The following is a 24,101-nucleotide window of genomic DNA, read 5'->3' on the forward strand; positions in this document are numbered from 1 at the left end:
CAACTGCTAGAGTTTTTATTGCTGTTTCCTCTCTTTTTTATTTTTCCCACCTATTGCGAACGAATGTGAAATAAAAATAATCATCATAAATTATTGTAGAGTTTGTGCATCGCTCTCATCCAATAATGCATGGAATTCTGTATCTTCAAACATTTTTGGTAGCATTTGGTGGTCTTTGATTTTCAAACTAATTATCAATTTAGAATTGTTAACACCACTCTCTTTCAGATAAAGATGTTCACCAGAGGTTTTGATAAGCAATCAATGACTTTTAGCAGCAGTTTTCTTCGAAATAAGCAATAAAAATAAAAATCCCCCAAGAAATCACGTTTTTCTGGTACAAAAGACAAGATTCTCACCATGAGAAAAGAAAGTTGCTTACACTTTTACCTCGTTTATCGCTTTTCTTTTATCGATTGATAAAACGTGTAAACGCAAGGCTTAAAATGCTTCGAGAGCGTCGTTTAACTTTAAAAAGACAAATAGAAAAAATGCCGGAATCAAATAATTCCAGTATTTAAACATCTTTTTTAAAGGTGAAATTCATTAAGTCAAATTTTCTCTGATGAATTCAAGAAAGATCTAACTTATAAAGCGTAGACAAAAAGCTCTCCATTTGACAAAAGAATTCTTCGAATGCATTTCTACGAAGAAAATTGACCTCCTACAATACTATTTTCTCATTTTTTTCTTTAACTAAATTTTAAAATAGAACGAATAAAAACAATACAAATGAGTAACAGATGTTTTTCTTCTCCTTTTAGGATTTATTATAACAAATGTTTCGCAATGTTAAGCGTTGATTTCAACCTGATGTGTTTCTCTATTGCAGATTAACAAACAGAATGTTGTGTTTAAGTATAACAAAACCTGTTTGCTTTTAAAGAAATGTATGCCAGAAGAGACAGCATTGTTAGGAGTGACGAAAATACCTCGAATAAATCTAAATCGATCCTTGATGTAAAACCGAGAAATAAACAAATTATAAACTACTGCAAAAGTCTGATAAACTTATGCATATTTGGACAACAAGAAGCAGAAAAAGATTTTATTTGTTCGAGCAATCTTGTTCTTTATGAAGATGGATTTACATTAGCCTATTTTCTGCAATCAACCGATGCATTCTTGCGATCTTTTGGAAACAATATGGAAATAACAGGTCATGAAGAAGAGTTTATTTATTTTATGCAAGGCTTGTTAGAAATGAGAGGGTTAATAAGTACACAGAGGTTCGTCACTGACATCAAAAAGTTCTTAGAGATTTACCGAAAGAGAGGCTGTAAGACCAACATTTCTGATTTTAAATTATTGTCATAGAGGGCTGACTGTTTAAATTTCTTGAAAATGTCACGCATAAATTACAATTAATGATCGTGCCTATTTTATATTTTGTTAGCGTTGCTGCTTGGTTTTTGATTTTTAACAACTAGTAACAAATAAGAAGTAAACTTCTATACCAGTTATTAGAAGTAATTGGAATTTAAGATAATTTATCTGTTTAATGTTTTAAGGTTCAAAAAAAAAAAAGAAGCGATACCTTGCATATCTTATATTATGTTGTTTCAGCCCTTCCATGTATTGCGCAAAATTGTTAATCTAATAAAATCGTTAAACTTATTCATAAAAATTTTTAAATAACAAATATAAGCAGAAAATAATCTTTTCTCACCAAAAACTTTGCTGTTTTTAAAACATGAAATGTTTTATTTTAATAAACTTTTTCAAATTCGGTTTATCTTAAAAGACTGGAATAGAAGTTGTTTTTTATTCATTAAAAACCGAAAAACCAAACGGCAATAGTCAATTATAGCGGAGAAGCATTTTTTATAGCCTATCGGAAAAGCATTATTATAATTATATTTATTATTATTAATATTATTGTTATTATTACTATTTACTATCATTATTGTGTGTTATTATTAGTTATTATTATAGATAAAATAGAGAAATTTTTGTTATCACAAATTGATCAATTAAAGTGGAAGTGACATGGAGTTTTCAGTTAACTCGATTAGATCCTTCTTTATTAATTTTTAGCCCCCTCTGAGCGTTTAACTCACTCAAATTATTGGGGAACCCGGCAACAACTCCTCGCTGGTAAAGTTATATCTGACTTTGTTGGTGAAGATTACGGTCCACTTGATCCTGTATTTGGAGTACTATTGTGTCCCGTTGCAGGTAATTTTAATTCAAAATGCAGCCCAAAAATTTTTAATCAAGAAAGTGAGTTCGGTTTTTCTTGACTTTAACTTGTAAAACAGTGGTGGCCTAACTTTTTTTCGAAGCTTTTGAGGAACTCATATTAGCTTTATGGACAGAGATTTAACTAGTAACGTCATATATTTTTAACAATTAGGTCGAGTAGGTCCTGGTGACAGTGGTTTTGTGCATGACCTGCTTTTTGATGATGACGGACCAATGGCTTATCATTCTGCAGTACACGATGCGTTTGGATATTTAATTTCTTATCATCAAATAGGCCCAGGCTACAATTACACATGTGCAGGTGCAATCTTAGAGAGTTCTTCATGTGTAGCAGGACAGATTTCAGGAATAAATTTTTGGAGAGATGTATTGAAAAAAGAAAAAGAAAGAGTAGCGAAAGTGACGCTGTAAATGATCACCTGATTTAAACGGCAGTTTTGAGAGATGCTACCAATTACATTTCATTGTGATAGAGTAAAATCATTTTGGTGCTTTAGTACACGCGCTAAATAACTTCCAATTCATTTTTGGAACCTCGATAAAAAGTAATGAATTCTTTTAAACTTCATGAAAAAATATATCAACAAGTTGATGTTTTTATAAACACGTTTGGTGAGTTTTACGATAATTGAACTTGTGGTGGCAGACAGCAAAATGTTAAATTAATTATAAACTTTTAGCGGAGTTAAAAAGAAAAGTTAAAAAGTTACGGGGGGAAAAAAAAAGGTTTTTTGAGAAACACGAATAAATTCAATAATTTCCATTTTAAAATAGGCTTTTTTTATTATATTATTGTAACTGATATCAAACTCAAAAAGCTTTATTTTAAACTCAAAAAAAAAAAGCTATCAAGATTTTAAAATTTTAAGATTTTGTAAACCAATAAAAAATACAAAAATAAGGGAATTATTTTTTTAAATTTACTGAGTTTGGCAAAAACAAGACCCAGCTCATTGTGCATTTAGAAAAAAACCAAACTTCAAATATGTCAAAGAGGAAAAATAAATTAATTTTATTCTAAAATGCCTGGTCGTTTGTAACAGCTTATCTGTCTTTTTTATCTTCCCCATTACTACTTTCCAATTTCTTCTATAAAATTTAAAAAAAAAAAATACTAATCTAAAAACACGCATAAATATTTTTGCTTAAATTTTTAACGTATTTTCTTTAAAAATAATCCTACCTCTAGAGTACTTCGTTCCTCCAACAGCCGATCATATTCTTTATGAAGCCCCTCAGACTGACTTTTCATAGCTCTCAAATCATTTTCCAATCTTTTCAACTCTGTCAAATTAAAAAATATATATATATTAAGAATAAATTGATGCTTTCTAATTCGCCTAAAACTTAATAAAAGAAAACATTTTATTTTTTATAATAAATTTTTTTTAGGGATTTCGGTATCACTAAGTGGTAATGTAAACAAGTTTGTCGTTTTTTAACAAGAATTACAAATTTTTTGGTGGAAACTTCTACCAAAATGCCTATCATGTAAGCCCCAAAAACTAAACAGTTGCTAAGGTGGTTTGCAAAAGTTGAAGCAAAATTTATTAATATTCTTCAAAAATAAAAATTTTCAGATAAACTCTTAATGACAAACCTTCATCTTCCAATTTTGAAAATCTTCAAATAAATATATAATAAAAGCAAATTTTAAAAAAATTTAACATGCAATAAAAATTATAAAAATATGTTATAAATATTTTCAATAAACAAACTTTTTAAAATACTACTTAAATTTCTTGTGTTCCAACTTATAACATTATTTATGCTAAATATTAAAATAAATAAATAAATTTATTTAAACAAAATATCCTTAATTGTTATTCTACAATCATTAAATTATGCATTTTTAGAATTTTTAAATTTTGCATATAAAAAATATAAATTAACATGAAAAATATTGTTACAAATCAAGATTTTCTCCTATTTTCCTGAGTACTTTTTTCTTTTACATGTTTTCTTTTGATTATTTAAAGATTGTTACATGACTGAAGATCTTATTTCCTAAACTTTACAAGTCCTGTTAAAAGAGAATCATCACAAGTATTTGTGATTAAGTATGATTATTTGTGATTTGTGGGGAAACTAAAAAACTTAATAAACAACCACTATTATTTTTTTTAATACCGATATTCTTTTCACTCAACTCTGTCTTCAACTTCGCATTTTGTTGTTTCAGTTCTTCTATTTCATCATAACTTGTAGATTCAGCTGCCTGAACTCGGTTTACTTTCTATGTAATGAAAAAAAAAATCAAAGAACTACATGACAGAACTACATAATCTACCAACAGTTACATATGCAAACATTCTTAAAGCACTCTATATGAATCAACTCCTCAAGCTTCAACAAAATAAACTTTTCGAGAAATATTTAATTTCTTTTAAGATTCTAATAAATTTGTTATCATTATCATTTTTTCCAACACTTTTTTTTGCCATTAAAAACAAACCTTCAATTGTTGGTTCTCTTGTAACAACTTATCTGCTTGATCTGAAGCTCCTTTCGCTTGCTTTATTGCTGCTTCACAAGATGCTTCTATTGTTGCCAGTCGAGATATAAGTGTGGCCAATCGTCTTAATATGCTATTAGAAGTATATTTTAGATATAGAAGCAATATTGGCAGTTCTCGCATGAAAATTTCAATAAAAAAAAAGTCAATAAAAAAAAAAAAAATTTGGTTACAAATTAAACTTAGTGCTTACACAAAGCAATAAAATAGGAAACACAATTCTATAAACCAGGGCGTTTATTTAAAAAAAAGTATAAAGAACTAGCATGATGTCAATGAACAGAATGTGAACTTTTGATAACTTAACTTTCAAAGATTTAATTATTTAATTAATTCATGAATGGAACCTTTTTTATTTACTTTAAAAAATAGAAAGGCAAATACACAATTTTTTAACATCACTTGTTTTTTAACAATTTATGAACACGTCTAGGACTTCTCACAGCTTTCTGAAATTTCTTTAAGGGCCTGCATTAAATACATTTTCAGCTTTTCATTGACTAACTACTTAAAATGTTAACTAGGTTCTTCTTTCAAAGTTCTAAGTTCACTTAATAGAAAAGTCAAGGAGTTAATCATTGCTTTTTAAATAAAAATTATCATTTGTTTAAATCCTCCTGTTGCTTGACACAATGAAAAGATTAAGTGAACTTTTTTTAACTGCAAAATTTTTACCTGAATATCATTTTTAATGAACCTAATTGATTAAAATGAACATCATTTTTTCATTGAATTGAATGATTAAAATGAATAGTACTTTTATTGATTAAAAAAAAGTTTTGTTGAACAACTTACATTAACATAAACAGTGAAAAACCAGATATGTAAATGTTACGCTGAGCTCGAAACAACTTCATATGTGCTTGAATTTCAGCTTGTGGATTATTTCTTAAATCAACGCTAGATCCATCCAACTTGGAATACTTTCTCAAGTTATAGAGGGAATCTAAAAAAAGTAAACATTTTTAAAAATAATTTCAAAGAAATTTTAAAATAAGGAAAGAGTTTAATAAAAATTATATTTAACATTAATTAATATAAATTAAATATTGGAAATGAATGAATTAAATAACAAACCAGTTTTGCTTAAATAAAACTGGAAATTTTAGATTTTTTAGGAGTAGCAAAAGCAAGTTAAACACTTTGTTTGACTGTTACAACATTAAGGAACAAAAATAGCATTTGGTTAATAGGACCAGAGCAGCATGAAATACATGGTAAACATTATTGCAGACATGTTATAAGAGAGGAGACTGTGTTTTGAGCAAAGGCTAAAATAACAATTCATCAAGAGGAAAATGTTGTAAAAAAGTTTGAAAAACGTCAAAAGCTATTATGGTTAAAAATGTTCAGATAAACATCTAGAGGTAAGACTTAGAAAAGCACCTAACAGATATCAGCATCAGCCACTCCACAATTTAGAGAGGGAGAATAAGCCTAAATAAATAACTAATAAAATGGAGTTATAGTGAAATTTAAAAAAACAGAGATGGCATATCATGCAAGATGGATGGCTAGAGCTGTTTACAGTTTCAAAATATCAATGCTTGGTATTAAATATTATGGCTTACAAGAGGAAAAAGGGAGCATACATCTACACTTTGATTATTTTAGTATATGTTAAGGTGTAGTTTATAACAGCAGCCATCACAAGTTTTTCAAGACATTTTTGTTTCCTAAGCAAGACATTAGTCAGACTTGCATTTTTCAATCAGGCTGTGCCAAATACAACTAATTAGGCAATAATGAAGACTGTCTTACACCAGGGACTGTAAATCATTTAAACTAAAACTTCCTTTCCCAAAATAAAATGCACATCTTTCAGATTCTTGGAACCTCTATTGATATTTTTAAAGATCCCTCATCATGGGACACTCGATACAATTTAAGTACAACCCTAAGAACTGTTCAACAGGTGTAGGTACTTAATGATAATTTTGAAAGGGGAGAGTAAAAACTTGTATTAAGTCAAGTGACTTTGAATATCTTTTTAAGTTAATTTCCTTTTTTAACAATTCAGTACTTTTATCTACCAAGGTAAGAAACATTTTAAAAATCTTCTGTTAGAAAATTTGAACTTTACAGAGACCTATTGATATAAAGTAGTAATTTCTTCACAAATGATGTTAAACATAACAGAGTAATACCACAGAACTTTAGCACACACTATATATATGCTTTAAGAGTTGTATACAAAATATAGAAAGACAGTTAATGGATGTGTTAGCATCCATCACCTGTGTCTTTCTATATTTTGTGTTTTTATAAGAAAGAAGAAAAAAAAAAAAAAAAAAGAAAAAGAAAAAAGAAAACAAGGAAAGAGCTGAATTATTATCACAGTAAAATATTCTGTTGTTACATTCAAACACACACATTAGTTATTTAAATAAGAATGACTCATTGCACTTACCAAGAAACAGAACAAACATTATTAGAACGAATGCACTAAAATAAAAGTTCCCATATTGTTTCATTATTGCCAAAAGACGAGAATTGAATACTCTTTGCCATCTAAAACAAAAGATTATCCAGTAATACTAAAAAAATCATTGCTTTTTTTCTTCATAAATAAAAATATTTACCATATATATTAGTACGTAAGTTGATAATAAAATTCTTTTAGAATGGGTCAAAAATATTCCTTATGAATTTAAAAAGTCAAAAATGTTGATCTGTGGAAAATACATATTGAATTATACATTGGTAATAAAAAGTTTAATGACTTTTTTCAATTAAAAGTAAGAAATCATCAATAAGGAATTAATTTCTTTTTACTTAACTTATTACTTAACTTATTACTTATACACCAGTATATACAGATACCCTTATTCTTCCAAATCTATAAGCATTGTAAGATAAACATTGGCTAACTTGCTGACAAGTTACACAACATTTCACTGAGAGATATTTTCTTTATTTAATTAACTAAGAGTATGCATTTTATTAGTGGTAACCTCAGTGGATGTTCAAGCAAAACTTAAACAGGATACAATTGACAGCAATTATATTTGAGAACTCACCCAATTTTTAGGAAATATTCAAAAGAGTTGTCAAGCAGATTTTTTCTCCCTCTTTAAGTTATTTCGTACCACTTTTTTTTTTTTTTTTTTTTTAAATTTTACAAAGAAGATAAAAAGTTCTGGAAGTTAAAAAATAACATCCCTAGAATATTTCCTTAAGAATAGCTTTTGGTTTCTGTTATAGAATTGATCAAATTTATAAATGCATTTCATTCAGAGCCCTTACTCACCCCCACCCATTTTTCATCTCTCTAATTATTAAAATTGATATTAAGAGTTTAATAAGAATGTACTTAAGTTACTAACTATATGCAAAGTTTCTTACCTATTTAAATAAAATGATAAATAATAAGTTACAATAAAAATCTAATAACCAAGATTTTAACTTGACTTCACTTTCTTTATCTAAGCAGTTAATTTTGGCTTTAAAAGTACTCTGCATTGAAAAGTCAAATAAAGAATATTACTCTTGGTAATTTTTCCCCAATTTCTTTTATTTTTTAATAACTCTATAAATTTAAAAAAGAAATCTTGGTACTTTGAGGTGTAAAGTATATTACTATAATACTTGGCACTTAATGCATACTAGATGTCTTCAGATAACAGATTCCTCAACTGAACTCATTGAGTAAATTATTATCATATAAAACTGACGAACACACATTTTACTAAAATTAAATACAACTGAAATGGGAAATGCTTACCCTGATCACAATATTATTGGTAATTTTTCATGATTGATAAAAAAAGGTAAAAAACTTAGAAAAACTTTTCAATTTGATTTACCTCGCATTTGATATAAAGCCCAGACAAAATAGCACTCCTAATCCAATCTCGGTGTAGAGAAAAGCTGCGGCAGACAACCACTCCAACGACATTTTTTACAACTTGCTCTTTGGTTATTAAAATTGATACTTAGGGTATTTAAACTCAATCATCGCAACTTTCGATACGGTCATAATACTTTGAACTTTTATTTCAATGGCATGGTCATACATAGAATATTATTTTAATAGGAAGATAATACCAATAATAAGGCGACTGTTCGAGCACAAAAGCCTTTCGACGTGTTGACTGTAAAGCGTATCGATTCTCGTTAAAGGAGAGAATCGATAAGGTTGTCCCGTGTCGCTGACAAAAATAAAGATTTTAGGGAGTGATGAGAAAATTCCCAAAACCAAAACAAGCAAAAATTCTCAAGCGCTTGGAATAGAAATCCATTATTGGTTGAGACATCTTTTAAGTTTTGAAAAGCTACAAACCACTGCTTTAAGGTGGTCTTAGGCTTGCCTTCGTGAGTTTTGAAAGTTCTTCCATTGATCATTATTTTCTTTTTTTTATAGTCCGGCAAAAGTTTTCAGTATTTACTCAAGCTTCAGTCAACTTAGATATAAAGTTCAGGTAGAAAACGTTGTGTTCAACTTGAATTGAATTTAAATGCTACGTTTTGATTATCATCAAATCAATGTTTTTTTGTTTTTTTTTGTTAAAAATTTAAAGTACTGATTTCGACTTTAGTGACGTAACTAACTCGCAACCAAAGTTTCCACATTGAGCTGTTGATCAGCTTGTTGGCTCGTAAGTAGCGCTATATTATTGAACCAAAATGTTACAGAGCTGTTCAAATTAAAACTTTTCATCTCTCCCATCGAATTTTATAGCAGGGTAATTCCATGTGAAAGTGGGACAAAAGCTAAAACTTTCCACCCACCCCCTCAGATTTTCATTAAACTTTAGCCAGTGGTACCTATCAATGAAACACGAAAAAATGCAAAACTTAAGCTCCCGACTCCAAATGGTTCATAAGCTATGATGTTTTGAAATTTAGCCTTAAATGGGATGTTTTTTGTCCACGTCTGCCTTAATGGATTTTATATCATCACCTTTTTTTGAATAATTCAAATTCTAATAAAAATAAGCTGCTGAAAATTAGAACCTTACCTATTTGAGGGTAGTGAACCCAAAGATAAAAGGAAAATAACCTAATTCAAAATTTTGATAATCATTGTTTAACTTTAAAATTGTCAAAACAAATTTCTACGCTTTTTAAAAATTCACATTTATATCTAGAAAAATCTATCAGTTTCACATTTTTGTGTATTGTACACACGCACGCACACACACACACACATATACACATACACACAGAAAGTATACCTTTTAGGCCAACAAGGATGTACCATTTAGGCTAAAGACTGAAAAATTTGGAAAATCTGATTTTGTAGTCTGGGTACTTTATCATATACGCTGCATAGACTTCCTTTAGGTTACACAAATGTGTTTATTTTGTCCTTTACTAATGTATTCTTTTTGACCAGACGTTTGCCTTGAATACTCATCCTAACGGAAAAAGGTTTTACAAGTTCTAAAATATCCTGGCTTATTCAATGTCGTTTAACCATATCAGGGTATTCTATGTTACCTTTTTGCTCATGTTACAACTTTGCCTTCTAAATTTCGCTTTTGGAAATTGAAAACTCTTTTGCTGCTTTTCTTACAGACCAAGAATTTGGGGTTAATGTCAAAATTTGAAGTTGCTGTCATCTGTTAGAAACCTTTTTTTGTTAGAAAAGTTTTTCTTTCATGCAATCAACAAGGTAGATCGTCAGCTTTGGTTTGAACCTCCTTTGGAACTTCAATCTCATCTGGTGCAGCAAGATCAGAATCAGTGACATTCAGAATAGTTGCAATTTTCCTAGCAATTGCTTCTTCAACTTGTTTTAACTATCTCTTTCCAAATAAGGGTTTGTAAGAGGATTTGTTTGAATTTTACTGGAGAAACTTCAAGTTCACACAATGTACTGTTAAGCAATGATGTTGTTGACTCTAGCATAATTTCTTTCTCTATATCATCTTCAATCTTCATCTCGTTTACTTCTGATTTTTCACCTGATGTTAATCTATATCTGGATTGCGGATAAAGCTTTTTCCCTTTTGACATTGATTATTAATAGCTCAGTCCTCCACATTAATATTTTTCTATCATCAATCAGGAAGGTCTACAAAGTATTCAATTCCAAGCAACGGGTTGTGTAGGTTATCAGATGACATTTACTTCCTAGTTGAATTCCAATCGAGCACTGTCGACTGTTTGCCATAATTAAGAAAACGAACATTCAAACACGACTCAGTAATTATTTAAAAACTATAGTTTTCTCGCAACACATCGATGAGATGACAACAATATTCTCTTCAAACAAAAACCTATTTTTACAAATTTTCTCCTTCTTTTATATCAGACAATATCTACTATTAACACATATTTACAACTATTTTTGGAACAACTATTAAAATTATTAATTCCATAACGTTCTAGCAATTTTCGAAACGTAATGCAAGAAAAACTAAAATAATTTATAGGTTTGATATATCACAACTGATTTCACATAACTATATTTAGACAAGAATATCTCAATAAAAACAAAATCTTTTTTTAAACTTGTAACATCCTCTAAAATATCCATAATGAAGAACATGAACCGAAAAAATGACATTTTCAGTCTAAAGTTCAAAATAGCATATCTTTATAATGATTCAAAATATTAAAACCATTTTTTATATTAAGGTAGTTTAACATCTCTTTTTTTATTTGAAAAAAGTTCAAGCCCATGAGAGTTGTGCAACTCCAGGAATTTGTGAAAGTGTAAGCCATGGTAAAAAAGCAGAAAAATTTGTCTTCGCCATTTTAAAATCAAAAAACGACTGTCAAACTTTATTTCTGTAATTTACTCTGAATATTTGGATTTCAGCTATTTTTTTCGAATAGAATTTGAATTATTCAAAAAAAGGCGATGTTATAGAATCCATCTTGGCAGACGTGGACAAAAATATGGCATTTTAGGCTAAATTTCAAAACATCATAACTTTTGAACCATTTGGAGTTGAAAGCTCAAATTTTGGATTTTTTCATGTTTTGTTGATATGTACCGCTGGTTAAAGTTTAATGGAAATCTTAGAGGGTAAGTGGAATGGCTGTTCTACTTTTACATGAAATTAACCTATAGTTATTGTTAAATATGCGTTGAGTTTGTAATTAAAAATCATGATGTGTCAAGTTACATAAAATATTTAACTAAAGCAAAAGTTTAGTATCAGCTAAGTTTTGTACTCTTTTAGGTAGCATCATTTTTTTTAATTGTACATTATCCCATTTATAAATACAGTTGAGGTCAAACTGTGAGATTTTTTAAGTAATAAAAAAAACTGATACTTTATACAATTCAGCACACAAAAAAAAGCATTTTAGCCATTTTTAGCATTTTAGGTTTAAAATGTTTTTTCAAAGTATTTTTATGTCACTTTGCTCACAGTTACCACGGAAACCAATAGTGCCAACCTAGCTGACCCGAGAACGCCACCTATATGGGGTGATAGCTGACACATTCAGGTATCCTGTGATGCAAATTTTGAAATCAATTAATTACATCCGCGGAAGAAAATTCAGTTTTAATGCAAATATTTTGTGTTTTTTGCCCCTTTTGAGAACTGCGGAAATTCTGCTATAAAATCAGAACCAATCAAGAAAAATCAATGAAAATTTTTCCTCTTATAGACCATTGCCTTAACTATGTTCATGTAAAATTTCAGCCAGTTTCATGCTCTAGTTTATTATTTATAGTCATTTAAAGTTCAAATTTTACCATTTTTCGGTACTTTCGTCACTTATCTTTTCATTTTAGAACACTTAAAATGTGACAATACTAATGGTTTTGTAATATTTGAACTCCTCAGGGTAAGGGCAACAACTTTTGTAAAAATGGTTTTTTTGATTGTCATTATCATTTTCGAACTATGAGGCAAAACGTTTTTCCTGCAAACCAAAGTCTATATATATACGTAGGCCTTAGAAGAGGCTCTGATATAAAAAGACCAATTTTAAATTTCAAGACAAGAAATGTAGTCAGAAACTTTAAAAATAAGCATTCTGTAAATAATTAGCTGAAGTTAGTGTAGATTTAATGATATTTTACTCCCCACCACCTTTTTCTCTTATTTTCATTTCAAAATAATGGAGAAGCTTTTTCTATTTAATGCTTGATGACATAACCTAACTGCAGACAAAATAAATAAGCTACAGAATCTTCATGAGTTCTTTATTTACAAATAAAAACTGTTCAGAGACAAAAATAATGTCTGAAAAACCTTTTGAAACAATTTTCTCTCAAACTGTTTTCAGAGATGTTATCACATAACATAAATATGAATTTTGATTTCTTCCTCAAAGTTCATTATTTTCAAAAATATTTTAGATAATTTCTGTCACATAACTACTATATTGTAGTTTCTAGCATGACATATATGAAGGACTCTAATGGCAATAGGTTTCATAAAAGGAAAGCAATTTACCTCTGAAAATTTCGTATAAATAGTGTTTGTTCAAAACAGTGAAATAAAATTTAACTCTGAAAACTTCTCATAAATAGTTTTTGTGAACAACTCTTTAAAGATGCTTACTATTCAGATCAATCAAGCAGTTCAACAATTTTTCCTTGTACTCCGGATGATTTTTGTCTCTCTTATATCTGGACCAATGCTGGTGAAAATCTTGATGCGCTGTTTCAACTGATTGCTCACTATAGGGTCCCAAGGGGGATCCTTTGCGACTTATGAAATCCGTAATGTGGTGGAAGACCGTGTGAACTTTGGGAGTCACACTTGCACCAGGTATCATGAGATAGCTCCTCTTGAAGGCTTCAATTTTTTCATCAAAGTCCGGCTGAAGGATGAAACCAAAGCAAGCTTCCACAACCAGGTTGAAACATTTGAATGCTTCAATAATACTGAAGGTTTGATGAACTGAATTTGTCTCAACCAGTTGGTGCAGAACGTCCACATTTTTCAGAAGCTTTCTGCATTCATTGCCCTCAAACTGACCCCCATGATAAGGACTTGGTTGAATGTGGAGTGCAGCAGGCCACTTATCGGCGTCAGACCATGCAGTTTTGAGCATCTTGAACAAATAGTTCACAATGCCTAAGAGGAGATGCAACTCCATTGGCGGGATGATTTCTAGAATGAGAGAGGTGTCAGGTGCACTGATTATCGGTTTTCTGATGACATTGCCGAATGATTTTGCATTGGCAACAACCCCACCTGATCGCTCAAAAGACTGCAGGTTTAATTTGATTGAACCGAGTGTTCGCAAGTTTCCGGTGTGGACAAGACTTTTTGAATCAATGTCACAAAATGCGCATGGGTGCATGCTTGAATGGGTTTGCAGACCACAAACAATATTTGCAACTTTCATGTCACAAGCCAAAAGGAGCTGAAGCCCACCTGCATTGATCATAGACCAGACTTTTTCAATATTGTCATGGGTTTCTGGAAGATCCTCTGATACTGCAACAAGAATCTGTCTCTTGACCCCAGTGTCTTTGCCAGTCCTTTCAGTGAGAAGTTGTTTTTGTGCCAACAGGCTTGCTTCATTCCTTGCCGGAGTTTCAACAATGTTGAGACAAAACTTAAGGGATCCTTTCCCGCCGTCGATGCCTAGCTTGACAAAATAACCACCAGAAACCTTGCGGGCCTTAAGTACATAATTAACAAGACTTGGCAAATCTTTACAGTGTGCCACAACCCGAACTGTACCAGAATCTGCCTTTCCATCTTGAATTTTCAAGGCAGTGCAGGTGAAGAAATCTTGCAATTCTCGGCCGGCTTTCTGAAAATTCATGTAAAAGTTTGGCTCCACCATCTTGGCATCAGATGTTTGATTCACAGTTCGGACAAGTTTCTTCAATCCGTTGTTTGATAGCCCAGTATTTAACTGGACATTCACCAAAGCCTGAGTAGTCAACATTGGTGTGCTCAATGTAGGTTTGGCACCACTTGGACCTGAATTCATTAGAGCAATGGGCTTTATTTCTTTTAATATTTTCAGTGTTGAAATTGTGCTCTAACCTCAGAAAAGTGAGAAAAATTCATACTGCAAGTTACCTTTTAACGAGCTGAGTTTTAAACTAATAAACTATGTAAAAATTTAATGAAGTTAAAATATTTACCCGGTTTAATAGAGAGTGGAGGCCCTCCACCTGCTTTAGCAAGTTTGACTGTTCCTCTTGGGGATGATTCCTTGTTGGCAATAACTTGAGAAGCTATCTGTTCTGCTGCCTTGGAGTCTTTTGCTGCCAAAGACTGCAGATTTTGTCGAAACTGCAACTGCGAACATTGATGTGGCAGTCCCTTTCCAAGTGGACTGAGGCACTCATGACATCTCACACTTGGCTCTTTCTCACCAGCATTTTGTTTTTCAAGAGGGTGTTTATCTTGCAGCTTTGAACGTGCAATCTGACAAAGGAGACAATCACACACTTGACTACGAGTTTCTGCTCTCAACCGTATTGAGCTGAAGTCAAACAAGGAAGGAAGTGTGACTTCTTTTCACTCCTCTTTCCGGCGCAAAGCAGTTCTGCAAAATTCGCAGAGTCCTTGCGGTACCCGGGAATCACAAACATCAAGATTGGTGCTGTACAACTCGCAAATACGTTGTGCCTGGAAAGCTGTGAGTGGCCTAGAACTTTTTTTGAGGCAGAGCAGGCACACACATTTACGGTTTTCTTCATGACTTTTGGCATGGGTTGGCATTGTCACAATTTCCTATAACTGTAAAAAAGAAAAGACAAGAGAGTGCACACTAGAGAACTTTTTAATTTTGCCTTTTACTTACAGATTATCAAAAGGTTTAAATTAGATACAAGGCACCATACAAATCATAAAAAGAAATGAAAAACACAATCAAATGCAGCCTTTCATGTCACAGGCAATTTGTATGCATACTTTCTAATTTGTAATCTATTGAAAAAATCTACATTTAAAATTACCTTGATGAACCATGTCTATCTCTTTTTATATTTCAAAAGTAAGCTTTCTCAAATCCAACGAACCAACATTTATTAAATAGAAAAAAGCTTTAACTAAAGAAAACTAAGTAATGATCTCTTTTAGGTTATTGGAACTTTTTAAAAATACTCAAAAAATGTACCTGACAGATAAAAGTTGAAGTATTGATGAACCCTGATGTTCTGTTGGTGAATCCTAATGAATCTCCATTGATAAATTTTGAAGATCCGCAATTGATGAATTCTAATGACTTACTGATGATGAGTTCTGATCTACATAAAGCAAATAGTTTCTTATTTTATAAGAAGAAAAAGGTTTTTGAACATCATGTACACAAAAAAAAATAAGTAAGGGATTTTGGCTACACAACATAGGACATCAAAAAATCCATTTTTACCTTTTGCCTATGATGGTTTGAATGCTTCAAACAAAATCCTTTAAAAATGGTCTTTGAGACTTTAGTAGGGAGAAATGTTTAATGCAATACTGCTTAATTCTAATTACTCCCTGATTTGAATTAAAGGAGTCTCTTTTCTACAAAGGGAAAATTTTGTTTTTGGTAGCCTTTCAAATATAAGTATATTAAATAGGAAAAAAAATACTTACTGTGAATTAAAGAATGTTATGAATGCTTTTCTTCTTTTCAAAAGAAAATTCTTCTTTGGAGCACTTATTACACATAAAAAAACGTTTGCACTATGCAAGAAAAGGTTTTAAAATGATATTTCAAAACAAATACATGCTAATCCCTAACTATTTAAGGTGGTAGCAATAATCCGTTTTTGTACTATATTTTAAAAACACGTTCAAAGCAAAAATATATACAAAAATTTAATTTTTTAGATAATTGTTTAAGTTATACACCTCTTTAAAAGTTTCTGACTACATTTCTTGTCTTGAAATTTAAAATTGGTCTTTTTATATCAGAGCCTCTTCTAAGGCCTACGTATATATATAGACTTTGGTTTGCAGGAAAAACGTTTTGCCTCATAGTTCGAAAATGATAATGACAATCAAAAAAACCATTTTTACAAAAGTTGTTGCCCTTACCCTGAGGAGTTCAAATATTACAAAACCATTAGTATTGTCACATTTTAAGTGTTCTAAAATGAAAAGATAAGTGACGAAAGTACCGAAAAATGGTAAAATTTGAACTTTAAATGACTATAAATAATAAACTAGAGCATGAAACTGGCTGAAATTTTACATGAACATAGTTAAGGCAATGGTCTATAAGAGGAAAAATTTTCATTGATTTTTCTTGATTGGTTCTGATTTTATAGCAGAATTTCCGCAGTTCTCAAAAGGGGCAAAAAACACAAAATATTTGCATTAAAACTGAATTTTCTTCTGCGGATGTAATTAATTGATTTCAAAATTTGCATCACAGGATACCTGAATGTGTCAGCTATCACCCCATATAGGTGGCGTTCTCGGGTCAGCTAGGTTGGCACTATTGGTTTCCGTGATAACTGTGTGCTCACTGAAATAAGTTTTCCAAAGTACATCAATATTTCCTACGGCTTACAATTGTTCAATGCTCAAATGTCTATATTTTCTTGGCTAAATTGACAAAAATAATATTACTTGATAGCGACACATGAGAATACAAAATATTTTAGTAAAATGTAAAAGCTATGTCTCTCACTTTGCCATTTTGTTAAATGTCTTAATAAAAATTAATCATTTTTTAAAATAAATATAAACATTACATGTATAAATATTTCAAGTATGGAAGGAAAATATTTAATTGATGCTCCATGAAATTTATCATAATCTTAAAATCACTTGTCTCACGTAACTTGATGAATAGTGGCGAAAATAAATTAATGGTTCACTAACCGTGTGTAAGTCAGGTAGCAAGTTGAGAGTATATTTTTGTTATTTTTTTGAAGATTTTGAATGATTTAGCGGGCATCAAATTAAACCGATGAATAAACAAAAATACAAATATATTTTTCATTCGTAAAATAATAATGAAAATGTAAAGATTGCTTCCGACTTCTTTATAAATCCAATTTAATTCTGTCGTCTGTGAGCACTTCTTCTAAAATCTTTGCAATTGTTGGTCGACTTTTGGGATCAGGATTAAGCATCTGGGAAATAAGGCATTTTAGTTCTCTGGAATAATTTTTGGAAGAGGATCTGAAAGTTTCCATTTTATCACTTGAGAAATATTCATAAAAAGATGTTTTGCATTGCAACAAAAGCTAATGACGGCCCCTAAACTCCACACATCTGCAGAAAATGTGTACCGTACTTCACAAAGTGCCTGTAAAAAATACACCAGTCTCATTGCTTTTTAAAGTTGTATAAGCTCCTTTGCTAAAAACGTTTTATCCTAAAAAACTCTACTTAAATTAAAGGGTGAAACAGCTGTCAGTATGTTAATAAATCATTTAAAACTCATTTTTTAACCATATAGTTTTTAAATAGATATTGTTTTTGCCTATATACTTGTAAAGTAATATGCAGATTTTAGCACTTAAAAACTATTTGTGAAATACAAATACCTCAGGCGCCATGTATATTGGTGTCCCTGAAAGAGATGAAGCGTAATAGTTTTTTTGAGCCTCTTCATCTAACAATTTTGCAACACCAAAGTCAGCAATCTTCCATCACACTTCATTTTGTTGCTTTTTTTCATTCCAGATATTTAAGCCCAAAACGTTGGCTGGTTTGAGGTCTCGATGTAAAATATGCTGTGGTTTTAGAGTATGCAGATAGTTTAATGCCGTTGCTATATGCTTAATACATCTCCAGATGCAGTATTCTTCTCGTTTATGATTATATGATTCAAAACATCCAGCATCAGCATATTCAAAAACAATCATTAACTTTCCATCCGGAGAGTAAAAAGATTCCAAATACTTGATGATGTTCTCATGATTGGTCATCTTCAGTATTTTGACCTCATGATCAGTTTTATTTGGGTCATAACTTTCAATTGCTTTGATAGCAACTTGTTCTCCACTTTTTCTTTTAGTGGCCCTGTAGACTTTACCAAAACTGCCTTTTCCAATTTCCTCATGAATATGAAACTCGGAATAACCCATTGCACTGAACACTTAAGAGAAAAACAGAAACAGTATTTATCTTTTGTTTACACTTGGAGTACTATAAGTCCTCATATTAAGATTTTGGTGGGTGAATCTTGGAGGCCTATATTTTATACTGCAAGATATCTGTGATATATAAAAAATTAAACGTAGTGTTAAATAGTGCGAGCTTGCATAGATTTCTCTGTTAAAACATCAAGTTGTTAATGTAGATAAATAAAAAATAAAAAAGGAAATTATAGAAATACTTAAGTACAAACGTTGCCTTTGCGTTTGCATATTACACCCTTTTAACTTACTACACTATCAAATAATGGAGTACCTAGCTCCACCTAACTTGTGACTAAAGTGCAGGAGAGGCTTGTTAATATGTAAGCCATCAGTACTATATTAAAAATATTTATAGTGTCATATAGCGATAAAAATCAATGGTTTGCATCGTTTGTAATAATATCTACAAGTACTACATTTATATAACTATATCTATGTATGTCGTACGTCGTATGTCGTACGTGGTGAGTCAAGGGTTAAATGAGCTCATGCAAAATTACTTTAGGTTTTTTCTTTAGAATATTCACCTCAATTATATTTAATAGCAGGAGTACAAAGTTTTAACACATTGTTTACCTATGTTTTGCTGGGTATGCTTTTTAAAAACTTTATTTGATATCTAAGATACAACTTCATAGACAACTAATCCCTCTCTAGAAATTATTCTGAGCCATTATTTAAAACACCCTGTCAAATCTGTGTTCTAAAGAGAAAGTTCAACACTTAAGGTTGTATGATTTAATAAAATTTGATTCGAAGTGAACATCTTCATTCAAGAAATCTGTGCTTTCTAGATTAAATGGCTGTACGGACAGAATTTTGTCTGAACAAAGAACTCATTTTCCACCTACTAAAAACCTCCTTCAATAATTTGTCTGAACTGTCTTTTCAAAGAATTTCAGAAAATTGTCTTTTCAGAGAATTGCTTTGGAGAGTAGTAGTATAATGGGGCTCCAGCACAGCAGATTTATAGCGCTGATATCGCTGGGTTTCAGTATAAGCGGTTAAACGCTTTTTTTAGCTGCCGTAAAATCTCAATGGTATAAGGCATTAAACAGGCGAAATGAGTGCAAAAAACAGCTAAGATGATGCAAAACAACCAATGGAGGGGGATTTTTTAGAGCCGGATCAAGAAAGAAATCTGGGGTGGAGTGCCTGTTAAAATGGTATTAGAGAAAGATCAGAATGTTTAAGTTTGCAAAAACAGTTTAAAATCATTATAACAAAGCAGTTTGTAAATCAAATTACAAAATTCAAACAACATCAATACAAGCAAGCTATTTGTCATAAAATGACGTTATAAAGTCAATAAAAGGAAACAGTTCTGGTATCAAACCACATGGAAGGAATCATAAATTGTAGTATCAAGAAGAAGACATGTTGAATTTTATTGCGAGTTAATAAAAAATCAGTTAATAAAGAAAATGATGTTTAAATAATATAGTATTATATTGAATTTATTTTAGAAGTTTAAAACTCTAAATGATCTAACAACGTGCAAATACTTTTCACTAGTTAGTGGCATCATACATGATACTTTTTAAATTGATCAGCTATCAACAAGTATTAGATAAGTTTGGTTCGATTCAATCCTGACAAAAACTCTTTTAATCTATCACTGAATATTTTGAGAAATTAATGATAATCATCAAGAAATGCACAGGCCAAAAAATGCCGCGAGCGTAGTTTGAAAACTCAATGGCTTTTTATTTACATATTCGTATTCTTCTTTAACTTAGCAGCTTTTGCGGATTTCGTCGTAGGGTTACGTTTTGTTCAAAAGAGTTCAAAATTGTTTAAATATATATAATCACAAATGTTTTAGATCATGCTTGATGTAGTTGAAAAACTTGTATGGGTCTAGCAAAAAATTGCGATATGCGTCAGTAAGAAAATGACTTTCTTGAAATGAAATACCAGTCAAAACTGGTGCATCAACAGATATTTGGTATATCAACAGAAGTTTGGTATATCAACAGAAATTTATATTGTCGTGACTTTATTCTCTTAAAAATTTCTTTTTTTTTTTGACCATTTTTCAAGATAAAATTGGTATTTTAAGAGAATTTAAACTGTAAAAAGCTTACGTCTTATATTAAATTTAATCTTTAAAGCTCGTAAAATAATCACCCAAATATCCAGATTATTTTGGAACAAAAAATCTTTTTTATACCTAGGTTTTGTATAAATCGTTATCCTACCATGCCTGGTTATATGAAATTAATAAATTACAGTAACAATACGCATGCTTACTGTGTGCATGCTTTAACATTAATGTTGCTTTTTTGATTTAGTATTTCAGTTGCAAAGAAATTACCCAGCTTTCTTTAAGGTTGTTATTATTAGTAAAGGTAACAAATTGCCCTAAGGGAGAAAAAATGGTAAAAATCTCTTAGGGTTAGCTCCGGAGAATAAGACTAGTGAATCAAATTTTCTCAGTCTAACTGTCAGTTTTTCATGAGTTTATCTTGTAATTTATGGGAATTGTAGGGTAGGTATCAGACATTTTTCAAATACGAACGCACTTTTTAATTTGTTCAAAATGCAGAGTTTCTGTAATCAATATCCTACCAAATAACCGCACAGGCATTCAAGGATAAAGTTCAGTTTTGAGGCTGTGTCTTAGCTGATATACAGCATTAATACATGATGAAGCTTGATTACCTTGACTGCTTGCGTGAAGATGGTTGATCTGTAGGATAAACCTAGATTGAATGGAACGTCAGTTTCCTCATACGTCCGGACACTATATCAATTAATCAATAACAATACACTGTATCAATCAATTAATAAAAACTAAACAATAGTATTATTCTATTGCATTTCGTCATTTGATAAACTTTTAAATTAAAGTACCAAACATATTCATTAAAACCATGGAAACTCATTTTAAACACCGATTATTTACAAAACAGTACAATACCGTAATTTACATGTATGCATAGTACATGTTCGAGTAGTGGAGATAGCAGCCTTTAAAAAAATCAATAAAATTGCTCACATGCTGGTCAATTTAACATAATATTACACATTAGATTTTCGGAAAGGATCTATCAATTCGAAATGTTCTGATCACAAATTTTCTAATGATTTTTTAGTTGTACATCACTGCTTGCTGCTCAGAAGAAATCAAAGTTGCAATTGATTTTTTCTCAAAGTTTATCATAAAAGTGCTTTAACTTATTTCAAGTACTTTTTTTTTATGATAAACATTGTGAGCTGAATTTGTTTAACGTTAGGTATTGACTTGTACCTGTTATTGTTCACTTGTCTGCAGGTAGATATAACGCAACTCTTAAACGCCTCGACACTCTTGAATGTATCAATACTGCAACATGTTAGTAACATGCATAATATTATAATAAGTGTTAATAAAATAGGCTAGGAAGATAAAGGGTGGCACAAAAGTTTATACACAATAAAAAAAGTGACCGTATTTTTATTAAAAAGCATCTCTCTAAACAGTGATTGTTATATTAAAAATATTTTACCAGTTTTTAAAGAAGCTATAAACTTTCACCCCACTAAATATACATCATAAAGAAGTTATATTCATAGCTTCTTTAGATGTATATTTGATGGGGCGAAAAATACGATTTTGATGAAGATGGCTCAAAGTGCCATACATCAAAGACTGCGATAGCATGGATTAATGAGAACCTCACAAATGTTTGGGCAAATTGGCAACGAGACTCTCCAGACCTAAATCCTCTAAAAAACTGCTGATCTTATTTAAAGGGTAAGGTAAACCGAACAAAGGACCAGCTAATTTCCAGGATTAAAAATGAATGGGAGAACATAACTGCTCAATATATCCAAAGCTTGTGAGAAAGTTTTTATCGTAGAATTTTGGGCTGCTTAGCGAACGATAGTGATCATACAGGTTATTAACATACTCAAGTCAAGTATGTGTTATATAATTGTTTTAAAAATGTGTTTAAATATATATATATAAGGTATATATTCAACCTTATATACATATTTAAAAAAATTTATTGTGTTTATAATTTGTACATATGTTTATATTATGTTGTTTCTGTGTTTTCAAAGTCCTGTGATTTGATAAACGAGTAGAGCAAGATTTGTTAACTTTGCCAGCCAAGTGATGAACTTTTAACAGAGGTTTATACAATAGTGTTTAGTGTCAAACTGTTACTGCTTTTGGTCTGGCTGTTTTCAACCCTTTATTGTTAAAGATTGTCTAAAAATACATAATAATGTATTTTAATAACATTTTGCGTAATGTTGTTACTTATGTTTTGTTACATATGAATGTTATCTTACTTAAATTATATTATATACATATTATATTAACTAACGATGTGTGCTATTGCTGTGTGTTGTTGCTGTGATGTTTTTTTGTTAGCTTTTGAGTTAATAGATATTTGGGTTATCTTCATGTTGGTGTCTATTGCTAAAAATGGTAAATAGCTAATTTTATTAAAAATCACTGCTTTTAATCATTGACTAAAAACCAATACAAATTATTTTGCCATATATACAATTTGTTTTATTTCAATTTGATTTTGTCTTTAGCGCTTTTTACTACATGATTTTGCTATAAATATTTTGGAATCATGATGTTCCAGCATAAATTGCTACAATCGCTATTAATCGCTATAATCTTTCTTCACATAATGAAGTTGCAGTTGTATTTGTTTGTGAAGATGGTGCACCACCTGCTTCCAGGGAAGATGTTATTTACCCAAGAGGTCATCCTCTTAAAACTATATCAATTATGTCTGTTAACTTAGATCCAATGGTTTATCCTCTATTTTTTCCGAGGGGTGATGCTGGTTGGCATAATCAATTGGTTCACAACCTTGAACGTGCTACATTGGTTAGAAATCATGTTAAATTATCTCAGTATTACAATTATAAACTTTCAGTTGGACAGTTTTTTTCTTCACTCTTTTATGGCAAAAAACTGTTTCAGTAATATGCTGTTGATGCGTATGTTAACATCGAAGGGCAGCACCTTGCTTCCATCAGAAATAACCAAAACAAACTGAGAAGCGAGAAGTATGATGTCTAACACGAACATGTAAACAACCTTGGAAATGATCATAATGTTAGTCTAGGGCGTGTTGTAGTTTTGCCATCAACTTATGTAGGAATTCGAAGAGCTTTAAAAGAAAATTTTGAAGATGCTATGGCTATAATTAAAAAATATGGTAAACCAGATCTTTTTATTACTTTCACTTGCAACCCAAAATGGCGCGAGATAACTGAAAATTTATATCCAGGTCAGACAGCAAATGATAGACCTGACTTGGTTATTCGAGTATTTAAACTCAAATTAAATAACCTTCTCAATGACATTTTTAAGCACGATGTATTAGGGAAAGTTGTAACACATATTCAGGTTATTGAGTTTCAAAAGTGTGGTTTGCCACATGCTCATATTTTACT

General features: G+C 30.7%; 6 protein-coding genes across 7 annotated transcripts in view; 1 reads left to right on the forward strand and 5 right to left on the reverse strand.

Moving 5' to 3' along the window:
• The window catches only part of LOC145194821 (sodium/mannose cotransporter SLC5A10-like), a 297,350-nt gene that overhangs the window by 73,024 nt on the left and 200,225 nt on the right, over nt 1–24,101 (reverse strand). The window lies entirely within an intron of this gene.
• Nucleotides 792–3,049, forward strand: LOC145195116 (uncharacterized). Its single transcript, XM_090070281.1, has 3 exons — nt 792–1,279; nt 2,038–2,178; nt 2,357–3,049. The coding sequence occupies exons 1-3, from the start codon at nt 889–891 to the stop codon at nt 2,614–2,616; spliced, it is 792 nt and encodes a 263-aa protein (XP_089926407.1). The 5' UTR covers nt 792–888; the 3' UTR covers nt 2,617–3,049.
• Nucleotides 2,963–8,798, reverse strand: LOC145195117 (B-cell receptor-associated protein 31-like). The gene is made up of 7 exons (XM_090070282.1): nt 8,527–8,798; nt 7,131–7,231; nt 5,516–5,666; nt 4,661–4,793; nt 4,336–4,441; nt 3,389–3,489; nt 2,963–3,294 (listed from the first exon to the last, which is right to left on the reverse strand). The coding sequence occupies exons 1-7, from the start codon at nt 8,616–8,618 to the stop codon at nt 3,250–3,252; spliced, it is 729 nt and encodes a 242-aa protein (XP_089926408.1). The 5' UTR covers nt 8,619–8,798; the 3' UTR covers nt 2,963–3,249.
• LOC149880262 (uncharacterized) lies at nt 10,731–18,552 on the reverse strand. Its single transcript, XM_090070801.1, has 4 exons — nt 18,093–18,552; nt 17,053–17,851; nt 11,444–12,043; nt 10,731–11,191 (listed from the first exon to the last, which is right to left on the reverse strand). Exons 1-2 carry the CDS (start codon nt 18,102–18,104, stop codon nt 17,693–17,695), a joined length of 171 nt encoding a protein of 56 aa, XP_089926927.1. The 5' UTR covers nt 18,105–18,552; the 3' UTR covers nt 10,731–11,191; nt 11,444–12,043; nt 17,053–17,692.
• On the reverse strand, nt 12,475–16,476 carry LOC145190446 (uncharacterized). 2 transcript variants are annotated; one of them, XM_090071051.1, is made up of 4 exons: nt 16,186–16,476; nt 15,722–15,851; nt 14,742–15,231; nt 12,475–14,574 (listed from the first exon to the last, which is right to left on the reverse strand). In XM_090071051.1, the coding sequence occupies exon 4, from the start codon at nt 14,537–14,539 to the stop codon at nt 13,181–13,183; it is 1,359 nt and encodes a 452-aa protein (XP_089927177.1). In that variant the 5' UTR covers nt 14,540–14,574; nt 14,742–15,231; nt 15,722–15,851; nt 16,186–16,476; the 3' UTR covers nt 12,475–13,180. The 2 variants fall into 2 exon arrangements, with proteins under 2 accessions (XP_089927177.1, XP_089927178.1); XM_090071052.1 differs by lacking the exon at nt 16,186–16,476 and having other exon boundaries at nt 15,722–15,935.
• On the reverse strand, nt 18,198–18,635 carry LOC149880263 (serine/threonine-protein kinase Nek7-like). Its single transcript, XM_090070012.1, has one exon. It carries the CDS (start codon nt 18,633–18,635, stop codon nt 18,198–18,200), a length of 438 nt encoding a protein of 145 aa, XP_089926138.1.

Source organism: Hydra viridissima, unplaced genomic scaffold (genome assembly GCF_058129835.1).
Source record: "Hydra viridissima isolate aposymbiotic clone 2 unplaced genomic scaffold, HvirCarnegie_v1 scaffold_13, whole genome shotgun sequence".
Classification (NCBI taxonomy): domain Eukaryota; kingdom Metazoa; phylum Cnidaria; class Hydrozoa; order Anthoathecata; family Hydridae; genus Hydra; species Hydra viridissima.

Excerpts from the sequence above, each read along its gene's own strand:
- LOC145195116 (XM_090070281.1), top strand. The coding sequence starts at position 889 with ATGTATGCCAGAAGAGACAGCATTGTTAGGAGTGACGAAAATACCTCG. Across the intron at positions 1,280-2,037 it reads GATTTACCGAAAGAGAGGCT|CCCCCTCTGAGCGTTTAACT; the intron begins GTAAGACCAACA and ends ATTAATTTTTAG. Across the intron at positions 2,179-2,356 it reads ACTATTGTGTCCCGTTGCAG|GTCGAGTAGGTCCTGGTGAC; the intron begins GTAATTTTAATT and ends TTTAACAATTAG.
- LOC145195117 (XM_090070282.1), bottom strand. The coding sequence starts at position 8,618 with ATGTCGTTGGAGTGGTTGTCTGCCGCAGCTTTTCTCTACACCGAGATT. Across the intron at positions 5,667-7,130 it reads AATGTTTGTTCTGTTTCTTG|ATTCCCTCTATAACTTGAGA; the intron begins GTAAGTGCAATG and ends TACTTTTTTTAG. Across the intron at positions 4,442-4,660 it reads AAGAGAACCAACAATTGAAG|AAAGTAAACCGAGTTCAGGC; the intron begins GTTTGTTTTTAA and ends TTCATTACATAG.
- LOC145190446 (XM_090071051.1), bottom strand. The coding sequence starts at position 14,539 with ATGTTGACTACTCAGGCTTTGGTGAATGTCCAGTTAAATACTGGGCTA.
- LOC149880263 (XM_090070012.1), bottom strand. The coding sequence starts at position 18,635 with ATGGGTTATTCCGAGTTTCATATTCATGAGGAAATTGGAAAAGGCAGT.